We start from the raw sequence: 14,992 nt of genomic DNA, 5'->3' as shown, positions 1-14,992 counted from the left end.
AAACAATTAGCTGACCATCAAAATAGTTGCAGTTTATGTTTCTGTCGATCAGCTTATTAGATGATTGTAAATATAACTCAACTCATCCTCAGCCACGGCATGACACAGACACATATAGCCAAGCTCAGCTGATTTTATATTCTTCTCCGCCTCACTTCCTGTGTGCTGCCGTATTTAAACAGATTCCATTTCTTCCTTAAATGGCGCCCTGACCTATGTCCGACCTCTTTATCTACAATTCTTTTCCCCCGCTTGAAGCGGCCTCTCGCCACACATGTCTCATCAGTGCTTACCGCTGATGATCTGACCACATCTCATCTTGAACTGAGGAGACGTCTGTGTGTGTGTGTGTGTGTATGTGTGTGTGTGTGTGTGTGTTCGTGCGTGAGCGCTACCTTAACTCATCTTTCATTCCAAGACCCATTCATTCACTTCTCCTGGCTGATTGTGCATTGTTTTGATTGAGGTTTCAGCCACATCTCTATACAGCATCATTACGTCAAGTATTCAAAATTATTCTGTAGGGGCTCGGTCCCACTGAGAAGGAAAGCTGTTGCCAAGATTAGTGGTAAGAGCTCTTCCTGACAACGACGTGTGATGAATAAAGCAGAGGCTAATCCTCCCTCCATAGCTGTTGGCTAGATGGCCATTTATGGGTGGTTTGGCGGTTGCGTTCTGTTTCCATCTCCTCTGTTAATCCGCAGGCAGCTGAAGTGGTTGATGAGACGCTTCAGCACTTCTCAGTATATACACAAACAAACCAGCACATTCACTGGCACCCAAGCTCAGCCTGAGCATATCACACTCTGCATTGACAAGCTTTTGTATTTTTTTGTCACTAAGTGTGTGTGTGTATGCGCGCGTGTGTGTGTGTGTGTGTGTGTGTGTGTGTGTGTGTGTGTGTGTGTGTGTGTGCATGTGTGTGTGTGTGTGTGTGTGTGTGTGTGTGTGTGTGTGTGTGTGTGTGTGCGTGCCTGTGATTATATATGTGTGTGCTATATGTACACATGAATGTGTGTGTGTGTGTGTGTGTGCGTATACTTTGTGCATAAAGAAGTAATATCCTCCAGTATGAGTCACAGGGTGGAAATTAAACCTTGGGATGATCCCTTCCTCAATAAGCAAACACTTCATTTTGACAGATCATTAACTAGACATTATCTTTCATTAGGCGCCTCTGCATTACTTATTCAACACTCATAGGACACACATGCACATTTACAAATGGAGGCAAATACACAGATAACCTCTCCACACACACACGCACACATACTCACACACACACAGCTAAACCATGGGCCAATTTAATACACTGTGTTGCTGGATGTGACTCTTACAGGAAGAAATATTCTGACCGTTGATACCAGTCATCGTGTCGCCTGCTGTGGTTAGACATATCTAATATATACTCAGATCTAATTTCTGTGGCTCCCATTCATCTCACTCATTCCCCACTGGTATCATAGCACGCTGATCACACAGCCACTTTACAGATGGTCAGAGTGATTAGATTGACAATGAGTTTTATGAGAGAGAAGAGCAGGCAGTGTTGTAAAGAGCATCCTGATAAAAAGAGGGATGCACTTAAGAGCATCATGAGAGAGGAAATCATCGCATCGTGTAGTGGTAATTCAGATGCCTGCTGCTCCTGCCTCTCACAGTGGAGACAAGTGGAGAGGGACTGAGCTAAAACACCAGCGATGCAAGCCCCATCCACAACAGTATTAACGATCCAACTTTTGTTGCAGCATGAAAACAACCCTCTGGCGACGTTAATGGGACACACGCATTTCAGGGTAGAGGCTGCGACAGTTTCCGGCCCGCCAGACTCCATCCATCTGTCTGCGCGGTACATCGGCACTTCTCCTGTTTGCTCTCTCCATCATATGCTGCATCTACCCACCAGTATAGCTGCTCTCCATCCATCTATGTTAGTGGCTTTTTTTTCCTCCTGCGACTATAAACCCCAATGCGTCTGCTTCGGCCAAGTACACCCCAGTGATCTATCAGGGGGTGATTTTATGGGCTTTTTCCCCCTACTGATGGCTATTCAGCTGTCCTCACCCAACCCAGGACAATTTGTTATTGTAAGTGTTTGTCCAACTCATTTAGACTGTTTGCTCTGACGGTACACCAGTGAAATATGAAGGGTGTTTATGGAAAGTTATGACAATTCATTGTGTCGACAGATCAATGACGCATCAGGGAAACGGGAAGTGATAATGAGATTGCTGTGAAAGGATATTGAATAGATAGATGAAGGATGTGATGAGATGTTGAGATAAATGGGATTCACCGACATGTCTCTAGAGTCACCTTCTAACTAATGACATCATGAAAAAGGTCTCCAGACTTAAATTCCACCGCTGACTCTTTCTTTCTCTTCTCTATATTGTTGACCATATTGGCTTTCGTGAACACGTGGAGGACTTTCACTGGATTCTGTGTGCGCTTGGTTGCTGCCACTGCTTCAATACACAAGCTCAGGTTGCATTGCTGTGATGGAAGGGCACACACACACACACACACACACACACACACACACACACACACACACACACACACACACACACACACCCCAACACTGCGAGAAGAACATGAGCAACTGTGTAACCTCTCAGGCGATACCCATTAAACGTCAATGAAAAATCACTCTGAAAAATCGACTGTTACACCCCATGGGGAAACATTGGTAGGTGATTATAAAGTGAGGTTTATATGTTTCCAATCTTCTGTATTAGCTTTGAATTTCAATGGCATCCTCAAGTGGGATTGAATTGAGAACAATACAATCAGGTATCCAATAAGCAAATCAATTTGAGGTTTGTGGTTTGTAGCGTAAACAACAGCTTCTTGGTCCAATAAAAAACACTTTTCATTACTCTGGGGTAGCACAAGAGGTGCATGTATATATATGTGTGAATGCACACGTGTATACATGTGTTTTCACACAGTGTGATGCTTCTGTTCTCTCCCTGTGCAGACACATCATAAAACTTTCTACAAAAATGACTTTTTATATATTACATACCTTGTTGGATTTATTAGAGAAATGCAGTAGAGAAACAAAGGTCTTGGGACGTAAGAGTTCACGGTCAGCACACAAACTCCCAGGCCTGCAAGGCACCCCATCAGCACATGCCCTTTAGAAGAAATGTTACGTCTCTTAAAATGTGCTTTTCAACATCATGAGGAACTATTTTTGAAAAAAATAAAAAAATGCTGCCAGTGAACATAATCCAGGCAGCAATTAGGTTTCTGCCAAAAATATATTTGGCAAAAAACATTCAACAGTTTATAAATGACATTTTTAGGAGACAGGGTGGGAACGTATGATGAAGAGGCAATACTTCAACAACAGTCAGTTTTATGTTACAGTGAAAGCCCTCTATAAACTTACTGCCAGGACGTAAAGAGACTTTTAAAATGACAGCCCGGACTTGAGCCTTTGACTGTGCGTGTGTGTGAATGAGGGATGTGGAAGCAGATGGATGATTTATGTAAACAGAAATTGTCTGTTGATTTACCATCATAGAGGGCACCTCCACGTAATATGCTCCAGTTTGAATGCGTGTGGGTGTGTGAGTCTGTTTGTCTACCTGTCCACAGAAATGCCCACTCTGTCTGGATGGAGAGGACACGTCTAGGACACACTTCCACAAGGACACACATGGCAACAATAAGGAAAATGGCAAAAAGGGGCAAAAAAAAAAAAAAAGTAAGAGGAAATGAAAATGAAAAGTGAAGTAAGTGAGTCAGAGAGAGAAAGCATGCACTTTACACTCATGAGTAATTCATACGGGTTTCTATTCTGCCTGGTTTTCCTCCTCCAGGCCAGTAAACATAAAGACATGCAACATTATTCAGCTACTCTCTACAGTGTGCAAGACATAAAACACACACCGTATACACTGTAGTGAGGCAGAAAGAGAAAAGGGAGGTCAGAATTCTCTGACACCTACGCCGTCACAAATTCACTACCCCAGATGACAGACAAGTTGTGGCATGACTGTGTGTGTGTGTGTGTGTGTGTGTGTGTGTGTGCGTGCACGTGTGTCTCAGAGGGTGTCATCCCTCAGGCAAAAGGTGACGTCGCCAGCTGACATCTGTCAAAAACTATCACAGGTTTTAAATGCTCGCTTCAGACAGCAAACGTATCTGGGGGTCAGAGGTGACGTTATCCTTCTTTTCCTGGGACAGCAAAACGAAAACGATTACAGTCAAGTGTGATTACAGGGGGAAAACATTTGACATGTGCGGGGAGGGATTCTGTCCATGTTTTCTGAAGGTCACATACACTTTCCTCTCCTGAATGGCGTCATTGTGTATCTCTGGCTTGGAGGAGGGGATATGGAGGTTTCAGAAAGATGGAGCCCGGTGGGGACTGGTGGAGAGTCGGATCCGATCAGGGTTACAACAGGCTTGATGAAAACAGAATAAACTGATACTAATAGATTAAGGTGGCTATAAAGAGTTAAAAGGGAAGGGAGGGGTGCTGCGGCAACAGCAATATATTTCCTTTTAAACTTCAGATGATGGTATGTGGTTTGGAGCCAAACTGCAGCTGTGGTTATTAGGACTGTATATAAGAGAGTGAAGTTTATAGATTCTGTTTTATTGTTCATCACACACACAAGGAACACCATTAACAATATAACACATCCACCCATAGATCTCCATATAATATTGTCTGAACACAAGGAGCCAAAATTCAGCAAGACGCAGATTTGGTGATAACAGGAACTCCTCAATTCTGTCTGCCAGCCTTGGCAACCATGCACTCTCATAACTGATCCATACCGATTGTATCAATGTACATGTATGTGCTGTATGTGTTAATCCAGTGAGCTTTTGTAACCGCATGCAGATGTTTACAACGTACAGACAGCGTCTTTTTTGGCAGCAGTGATGCCCATTAAGAGAATGCGTCTATTCAAACATGTTAATTTTAATGAGGAGGCACAGTGGGAGAGCACGGCAAAGTTACATCAGTACATCATGAGTAGCAGAGACCTCACCCCACATCCTTGCATTCCCAATACACATGCATGTGAGAACCTGTAAGTCCATCTGGTGCAGTTTGGAGATGATGACTGTTTCATGACATACAGCCTATGTCAGAGTTACAAAAGTCTTATAGCTGAAATGAATCTGATGATGATCTGGGTTTTTAGAGGCGATGAGAATCAAAGACAGTATCAGTCAAGTGAATGCTCTCCAATATAGTGCTTCAGCCCCTTTGTCCATACATGTATAATAGAGAGAGCTTTATGGGAAGTAATCCAAAAGAGTGAATATAGTTGAGAAACCAAACCTTTTCGCAGATGGAGTGTAAGGGATCAGTGGTAAGTGGAGTGTTCCTTGGCCGGCCATATGCTTTCATTGACGACAGTGGCTGGAGATACAGAAAAAGGATGAACTTGGTAAATTTGAAGACAGTCTCAAATCATTAAAGTTGTGGAGCCCGTTATCATTGTAAATGTTGGCAAAAGTATGGACACCTTTGGTATTCCAGGCTGGGTATGAGAAGGGGACAGCTCCAGCGAGAAGAGAATAGTTATTAGATACAGCGCTAGTAAAATGCCATTTACACATACTTACAAAAACAAAACTAATGCCCTGTCAATATGTACACAGGTGTTTTTTGAAAATGTAGCTTTTTCTAAGCGTTTTGGCCTTTTGCGAACAGCATTTTAGGTCACTGAAAACAGTGTCGTGGTGGTGTAGACATGGCCACTCCGTTGTTTAGCTTGTATCAAAGTTACTGAAAGATTGATCGTTCATTGTGTTTTTTGTGACGGTATGTTTTTGTCAGTGCGACTGTGTGTCTGGGTGTCTGGGTGTCTGGGTGCTTGTGTCTCACTGGACACCATCAGTCAGTCACTCAGCCAGTATTGGCTGTGTGACAGAGGCCAAGCTGACAGCTCTGTGCTGGAGGTCGCTGGCTGCAGTGAATAATGAAAGGAAGTGTCATTTAGACGTTTAAAGTGCTTTTTAATGCTGCTTAACAAGGAGGGTTTTCTTTCTACTTTGTGAAACTAGAGGCTTCGAAAATACCATCAGTGACAGCTATTTTCTAAGTTAATCCTTCCTATTCCATCTGTTATGCTGAGGTGCAGAATTGTTCCGGAAAAGAATCTTTCCGCTTCTCTCCGCCATGATCCTACAGAAACTGCAAATATTGAACATTGTGTTTGAGGAAAAACGAAAAAAAGCTTTACCTAGAAAAATTCTGCATGGTTTTGCTGTTACAGTGCAGTATGTGACATACTGATCTGATTTTGTTTGGCATCACTGTAGCTATGATTTTGAACACACACCTTGGTTAGGGGATCCCGGGGTTTTGTGCTATTAATATTCATGGTGCAGTTTTGCCAAGGACAGGGGACTGACCTTGGGGTTGCAGTGGGAGCCAGAGGGACAATCTCAGTAGTTTGATGAGTGTTCCTTCCCCTCCTTTCCTCTCGAGTTTTTATCCATTACCTGCGGACGCCAACAACATAACCTGTATGTCCGAGTGTCTGTCTGAGCTTTCAAGTAGGCGTGAATAATCCAGGCAGTTACTAGCTGGTATTAAAAAACTAATTCCGGCTTAATTTGAATTTTCCAAGTTGCAGTTGCAGCTACACTCACATGCACACTGACAAGTAGTTCTTTAAGTTGAGCATCAGTGTGGGTAAGAGAGAGGATTTGTGATGACTTATCACTAAACAGGAACATAGACTAACCCTGTTAAATCACTGAGAATACAAAGATGTAATGCGAGTTGAGAAACCTGTCACAAAATCTCACCATCAGTCAACAATTCTGTCTTTTAAAAGACTCTTCTCTTGTCCTCAATGTTCCCTGGTGTTGAAAATATGGAGACAAACAGCACCTCCTGGACAAAACAACAGCAGACCTCGCTGCCCAGCTGGCGTCATGCCCGGTTTCTGCTATTCTGTTCGAGGATACAACAAGGTTGTCTCTGGGTCACTGCACAGCTCTGACATGCGCACGTCCACATTTAGGTTTGTCCAGAAGTCCCGACCCCACCACTTACCCCTGCAGTAACAGACAGCCCCCTCATCAGTGATTTTCCGTTTCTCTTTATTTTACCTCTGAATCACTAAATCCCCTCTAACTCACCATGAATCGATCTCTGCGCTTCCCCTTGCCTTCATTCTTGCACACTCCCCCTCGCCTTCATTTAGAATCCACCTCTCCTTGTCTCCTTTCATTTACCACACACAAAAATCCAATCCATATCCAATCGTCCGTATCTGTGAAATATTTTGTTGGTATTAGATGACAGAAAAAGCAGGCCCTGTGATTATTGTGGGCCTCCTCCTGTTTATTGGCAGCATGGAGGGTTCAAATGAAGCTTAGCAGGGGAACATCCAACTCCTCCTGACCTTAAATCACCTCAAACTGTAAATGATCACTGATAAAGAAACCATGTAAGCATCTATATGGTAATGAGATTGGTGGCCAGGGCAATGTAAATCAGGATGTTTGTCCACTTGCAGCTCCTGAGGATTCATCAAATAAGCAAAGCGGAGAGAGGCACCATCAAGGCTTCTTATTGTTGTGTGACAGATTAAAAAAAAGCAAATGGCAGTAATCAGAGATTTGACCCAAGAGAGTTGTCCTTATGTACTGAGGCCAAAGTAATCTGTGTGTGCTCCCAGTGTGTCATCAGCCCTCGCAAACACAGCAATTTTCACCCAGGAGGAATCTTAGTGAGTCAAACCCACATGTCTTTTGGTCTGCCAGCATGAAAGGCGAACACATAAGAAGAAATGAATTCAAAATGTGCTGTAAAATTACACAATTGCCAGTTCAATCATAGGAGTGACTCCAATTTTGTCCCAATCAGAGAACAGCAGCTTCAATTCGTATCAGTTACAGGTGACAAAAACACACCTGCTGTGAAACAGAGTGTTTAGCCATACTATACTACACTAAACTGTGAGTAATGGACGGTGTGGATTATGCTGCAGAAGTTAGTGGCAAAGTTAGACTCTTATTCAGATTTTGATCTTTTATTCCACCTTGAAAATGAGCATCAACTGTAGAACACACCACATCTGAAAATTGTGTTTTAATCTTAACGCAATGAACTGTGCAAACGGGGATGAGGGCCTAGACTTTTGGACATTCTCAACATTAACAGTGTTTTGGCCTCCGGCGCTGTTGAACGATCCCATAAGCACTTAATTGAAAAATACACTGATGCCCTTAGAGTCTGTTATAACCAGCATGACTTCCACAGCTGACATCTGTTCTCAGTGACAGACTCACAGTCTCTCAAGGCGTCTTTGATAGGAAAAACTTCTTGACTGAGAAGTTTTTCCTTGACTGGTTTTAGTACAACGTGTCATCTCTTACAGAACCCAAACATTCATCAACAACTTTGTTTCTTTAAGAATGGATCCACTTCACTGTAACTGCACCGCAGAACCACGTGGCAACAGGCAGGTCGAGGGCTACATGCCAGGAGCATTTGCATGTAGGAATTATGGGACTGCAACATGAGAGACATGTTCGCTTGAGTGGTAATTTCAATGGCAGATAAGACACTTAAGGCAGTCCCATCTGACTACAAGCATCCTTTCAGTGACATGTGTCTGATTCAGATGTCAATTGATTACTGAGAGAGCAGCACGGATGACTGAGCAGAGTATTGAATGAGGAGGGAATCTAGCACCCAGTGCGCTACAGCTTACGCCCTTCTTTCAGCAGGGGGTAGCGTGTGGGGCTGGTGGTTGGCAGGGCAAAGGGCATAGACATCTAAATAAAAGAATAACTTCACTACGCAGTAACAGACTGACAAATACTGCAACGGTTCACGTGGATTTCATGCCTGAAATGAATGAATGAATGAACGGATCCACAGAAGGATGGAGGAGGGTTATTGATGCAAACCCTGATATAATGTAGAAAAAAATATGGCATCAAAGACAGATTGTCTGACAGATTGTAATTAAATGTCATAGTGTAGTAAGCAAGCAGGAGTGAGGCGAAGACACTGTGAGGGAGAGAAGGAAGAAAAGGGATGGATACAAGGCTTCCCAGAGCCAGCGAGTATTTATAGATCTGATACAGTCAGAACCTCTGCCTGGCAGCAGCAGTGTGCTCCTTGTTGCTCCTGCTGATGTCTCTGTACACATCTGACACTGCTCTGACTCAGTGGAGAGCACTGGGAGAGGATGTGGTGGTGATATTAATGGCAGAGAGGCAGGCTGACCACCAACCCACTGAGAGAGATATACTGCAGCAATGAAGCCTAACTTTCTATGTCTTTATGCCACCGGGGATCTCACTACTGTCATATTCACATTTGTTATAATCTCCGAAAAAAAGTATCCACACTTTATCAATTTAATTCAAATATTAGGATTGTTTCTCTCTCCTTCTTTGTGTGCGCGTGTGTATGTGTGCTTAAGGGTATGCGTGCGCGCGTGCCAGCCCAAGTGAGAGTGCCGACCAGAAGCGCGCTTGGTTCACTCCGCTCGTGGATGCCGAGAGCGCACACAGAAACGGAGACGGGGAAACACCGACTTAAATGGCTCTCTTTTCTGATTTACTGCAAATCAGATATGACTCGCTAACGGCAACATACTCGTAGCCATCCTCCGCGAGGGCATACGGCAACACCGCTGTTGTTTTCACAGATTCGCAACATTATCGGTTGTTTCACACAGTTTTCCACATTCCGGCGCACAGGGGTGAAAATGAAGGCGAAAAACCGTGACCAAAGCCTGTCGGACTCCAGAGAGCTGGACGGATCCTATGACCAGCTAACGGGTGAGTGAACCGGCGTCTGAAACACCGGTGGATGTTGTAAGATTTATGCAGAAAAAAAGATTTAATATGCAAGCTGATAATCTGGAAGGAGCCTGATCCATCTAACTTCAAGTGGCTTTGAAATGTCACAACCTGTTCGCCATTCATCTCATTCTCTTACGAAAAAGAACTATTTTTTAAATGTTTTTTGTTATGGATATTGACTGTTTATTAGTTGTGCGCCACCGTAAGTTTATATGTAAGTTTTCTTAGTCTTACTTTAATTTTCAGCCTCCATGGTAACACCATTTTTCTGTTGTATCCCTGTAGCTGCTGTGTTACCTCACTAAAGTAGTGGAATACATACAGTTCTTTTTTCTAAAGGAATAAAAGAGAAAGGGGCGACTAGTTGGAAAAACAATATTTGGATGGAGAAAAAAAAATACACATATTGAATCTTTTAATGTCAGTGTTGCATGTCAATGTGGTGCGTAATGTTAGTGAATGATGCTTGGACTCTTGTCAACAATTTAAAGACAACATGTGTTGTGATTCTGCTGGCCTGGCTCAGCTATGGGAGACCACCTTCGCGTCGCTGTCTTGAAGCGCTGTCGGGTTGGAGAACACCTGTCCGACCGATCTGATGCCCACACTGTGGAGCTCGAGCAGATTCCTCTGCTCTGGTGCGTTTATCAGTCTCAGACAGAAATCTCTCTCGTCTGTGTGAGCTTTCTCTGTGTGTAGTGGTTAAAGAAGGGTTCTGATAGCCTATTCTCTGCAAGCACAGCAGGCATCTGAGCGACACTTAATGCCATGTGGATTTTCAAGCGGGGCAAATTTGTGCGTAATTTCGTTTCGCTAGCGTCTGCTCTGTGGTTTCAAACAAAAATAAACTTGGTCCTATTTTGAGCTTTCTCTCTCTCCGTATATGAGTGTATTTGAGGTGAGCGGGCTGATGACAGTATCTCCACTTTATCATTACACGAGACTTGACACACATCCGTGTTATAGCGATATATCTGCGCATACCTGTGGTCTGTATGTGCTCCTTTGTGAGCCGAGCACTCCCCCGAGGTGTTTTCCTGTCACCACGTCCTTCCATTGTCATATTAGAGCCCACAGGCTCCCGCTGCTTATGTGAGCACCGTTTGCCCGTTAAGTGCCAGCTGCCTAAATAAAATGTTTGCTTTTATGCCTGAACACATCTCAGGCCTGCAGAGGCAGGATGTGCCTGGCCAGACAGCTGTGCGCCTCGGGCTCGACGGGGACACTAGAATCTCATTTGCACTCGTCCACGCATTAGCAGCTAAGCGGTGCTTTGTCACAAATTGAATGCATCCGAAATTACAAAATGACTGCAAGGTGTCTCAATGACACCGTGTGTGCTGATGTGCAACAGACATGAAGTATGTGGGCATCTTCTGCTGAATTCATCTGTGGATTTTTTTTCTTTCAAAGCATGTGTGTGGGTATGTATGTGTGGGTGAGTTAAGAAGCAGCAGATTCACTTTTTTTCTACAGTCTATTGCTGAGAGTTAAAAAAACACACACACACACACACACACACAAAGAAGAAGAATATGTTCTGCTGAATTCAAAAACATCCATCAGGCTTCACAACTCAACACATTGGTATTGTAAGTCATGTCAACCAACCCACTCAGTGTGCTGACCGTCATGCTTGGACAAACGGTGAGCTTGGCGGAGCTTCTCATGGGCTCCACATCACACTCTGGAGCAGCTTGCCTGAATTTTCTTTTATAGCTTCACCTTTGGCTCTGGATTCACTTTCAGATTATGATATAATACACGCCCAGCTATGAGATCATTAGCGAATGTGACAGTGGAGGAGATGAAACTTTCAGTGATTTAAATATAAACTCTCTTTTTGACTCTTCACTGTGTTTCAGTCTTGTTGAGATGGCCCCCTGTGTCTGTCCACAAGAAATCATGCTGCTTTTTTTAAAGAGTTGAGCCAAGGGGAGAGGGAGTGCGACCAAGTCATCCAGTGTGGCGGAGCAATTTTCTCCTGGCATAGCTTTTAATGACTTCTTCAAAGCTGTGAATTCCATGGTTAATTCATCTTTGTGAGACGCTGTCAACTCTTAAACATACTTAGTCCTGATAGTTGTATGGTTATTAAGGCTGGCTCTTGCCAATAAGAGTCAGTGAAATGAATGAAGCTAAAGCTGTGGAGAAAAACTGCTGGTCTTTTGTTTATGGCATTTTTTTAAATATATATTATAGAAGTAGTTGACTGTAAAGTGAGACATTATATTGTGTCTGTGTGTGTGTGTGTGTGAGAGAGAGAGAGACAGAGAGACAGAGTGAAAGGGCAGGTGACTGGTGTTTTTTTCTGCATAATCCCAACTAAAATGAAAAAGTATATAGTGTGATGTGAGTGCATGACTTGAGAATGGATTCTTAAGTGGGTTTTTTTTTTCTGTGGGAAGATCAGGTGAGTCATTCTTCTTACTTACAAGCAACTTGTGTGTGCGACAGAGTGAAAATGTGTTTGTGTGTGAGTGCGCGCGCGTGCATGTGCATGTGCCTCGAAGCAAAGCTGACCAGCGTTGCTTAAAGGTAGTGTGGGTGGTCTCCAATCCCCATTTGAGTGAAATGTAACCCTCTAGAAATAACTGGCTCCCAGCCTGCTACATTGTACAGAGGTTGCGCCCCACTGTGTGCGTGTGTGCCTGTGCTGGAGTGTGTGGTAGCCTGGCATTCCCTGTTGTGTTTAAGAGCACCGGCTGAGAGATGAGAGGTAATTATAGAAGCGTGGTGCAGTAATCTCCTCTTCCACCTCACAAGCCACACTCAAGAGGAATCATATCACCTACACACACGAATGAGCACACACACAATGGCTTCTCTCCACATATGCACATGCGGCTATTATCACAACCTCGTCATGATCCCTTCTCTTCACCGCACGTCCACAATATTGTCTAGAGGCTAAATCAGTAGTAATTGTCAGCCAGTCTGCCAATCATCCCTTTGTTCTGTCTGACACTCAAACTGTGCATCATCTTATGTACGGGTGAAGAAGATGAGGTTTTTTTTTTTTTTAATTGAATTCAAATTCTTTAGACACATCAAATCTTTTGATGTATCTCATGTCCTGTTAAATCAAAACTTAAATAAAGTAATGTCTGAGTTTGGAGGGATATTTACAGCCACTTTTGAGAGTAATCTGTCCCGTGGTTAGAGGTGAAATGATTAGTCGTTGGACAAGAAGTTGATCTATGACGATTTTGATGATTAATCCTGTAATTCATTTTTTTATATGAAAAGACCAAAAACTTGGTTCCAACTTCTCAAATATGAATATTTGATGGTATCCATAGTATGATAGTGAATTGAATATATTTTGCTTTTGGACTCTGTGGTGGATAAAACAAGACACTTGTAGAGGTAGAGGTCACCTTGGGCTCTGAGAAATTTCACTTCAGATTTTTCACCATTTTCTAAAGTTTTATGGACAAAAGTGAACGTGTTTGTTCTGAGGTACAGTCAGACTCTTTGTTTTGGAAAAGATCATTTGAAAGTCATCTGAGTGTAGCTGAAACATCTGCATGAAGGACTCAAGAAAACAGGGAATTTAAGTTTATGAATGTGTAAACAAGGGACAGACACCCTCAGATAGACGATAATATTGTGTACAAACTGTCATGTTTGTGTGTGTGTCTGGATATTCGTTCTTGGCAAAGTGAGCTAATCGCTAACTTCCCAACAGTCAGCACAATCCTATAGATGCACACTGCAAATACACACACACACACACACACACACACACAGACAAAGCATAATTTTCATTATTGTTGGTGTTAAAATAATTTAATCTGTGGTGTGTGTGGCTGCACAGAAATCAACTCAATATGTTGTTTGACGTGAATTATTTTTACTTGACCTAACTTAACAAATATGTTGAACTTCCCCCACTGTTGACTTGTCTAACGCAGCTCTCAGCTCAAGGAGAGATGTTTCGCCATTGATTCATCTGGACAGTTCGTTTCTCACACACGTAGCTCTTAATGAGCGATGTTAAAAGTATTGGCATTCAGAGGCGTGCCAGGCTTAAAGTCAGAAAAGACCTCTCACACAAGGAAGATAGCCGAGAGAGAGGGTAGACGTGCTGAGGTGAAGGGTATAAGTTGGTCTGGAACCCACATGACACACACCCGGGCCCCCCCCCATGGTGAAAATGATAATTCACAATTGCGAGACTGAGCCAATTCCAGGGCAAATATTGCCTTCATAATTGAGCCTGTCAGAGGGAGTTTAGCCTAGAGTCAACTTCTGGGCATGGCAGTTTTTGCTGCAGCTGGAATCGTAACGGCCACTGGCACTAATTAAAATCCTTGATTCAATGTGTCATCTGATGTGCCAGGACATGTGTGACACACGTTGCCTCATCAGGGATCCTCTCTGGGTTCCCGGGCCCGGGTTTCTCCTGGAGGTGCCAGAATTGCTGATGTGAAATGACTGGATTCCTGCATGGAGGAATGCCGGGAGTGGTTCACATTAGGCTTAACTGTCACATTGGTTACATCACTGATGGAGGAATAAAAGGAAGGAATAATGAAAGACGGGAAGGAAGGATAGGGGCAAAGGAAGGACAGGAGCAAAGTGCAAGATGATGAATTAGGTTGCAGACAGTATTGCGTTTGCCAGGTATATCCCGGCGATGCTCTTCGGTAGTCTGCAGGCGTCTGTTTGCCCTGTTACAGAAGCTCTTCCTGCCAATCTTATCCTGTTAATGGACAACTCCCATCCATCAGTGTAGTCCTGTAATGATACGAGAGCTGCCCATCTGACACCTGAGCTCGTCTTGACGTTCAGATTTGTGCCTCTGAAGGTATGTTTGCATGCGGAAATAAAGAAGTTTACATAATTGCCCGTTCATCCTCCCCCGCCTCCTTCCTAATGTCTCCACTATATTTCTAAATAATCTGACTGACAGTCCCCACTTGAGCTGCACTCTCATTCTCTCTTTTTCTCTATCAAACTCCTCCCGCTTCCTCTGTCTCAAATCTCGCGGATCAGATTATGTAATAACATCATATATATTTCTGTCTCGAGCAGCGTCTTCAGCGTCTCACTTTCATCCCGTTTCTCCTTCAAGTGCCCCCTCCTGTCTCCTGTCTGTGTCTGCCTCCACATACCATAGCCTTCACTTCATAGCTTTCCCATTGTCCATTGTGGCGAACACCCTCCCTGACCC

General features: G+C 43.5%; 1 protein-coding gene across 2 annotated transcripts in view; it reads left to right on the top strand.

Annotated features, from left to right (window-relative positions):
• The first annotated feature begins 9,425 nt into the window (after positions 1–9,425).
• LOC111657297 (A-type potassium channel modulatory protein KCNIP2) overlaps positions 9,426–14,992 on the top strand; it is an 84,386-nt gene continuing 78,819 nt past the window's right edge. Inside the window, exon 1 of one of the 2 annotated variants that reach the window (XM_023409407.2) lies at positions 9,426–9,789. In XM_023409407.2, coding sequence (XP_023265175.1) covers positions 9,717–9,789 — 73 coding nt within the window. In that variant the 5' untranslated portion in view covers positions 9,426–9,716. The remainder of the gene's footprint in view (positions 9,790–14,992) is intronic. The other variant, XM_023409408.2, reaches the window with a different exon arrangement.

Source organism: Seriola lalandi, unplaced genomic scaffold (assembly GCF_002814215.2).
Source record: "Seriola lalandi dorsalis isolate HSWRI2012SDOR001 ecotype SW California unplaced genomic scaffold, Sedor1 jcf7180002054391, whole genome shotgun sequence".
NCBI classification, from domain to species: domain Eukaryota; kingdom Metazoa; phylum Chordata; class Actinopteri; order Carangiformes; family Carangidae; genus Seriola; species Seriola lalandi.
This window is presented reverse-complemented; position numbering and strand designations above follow the sequence as displayed.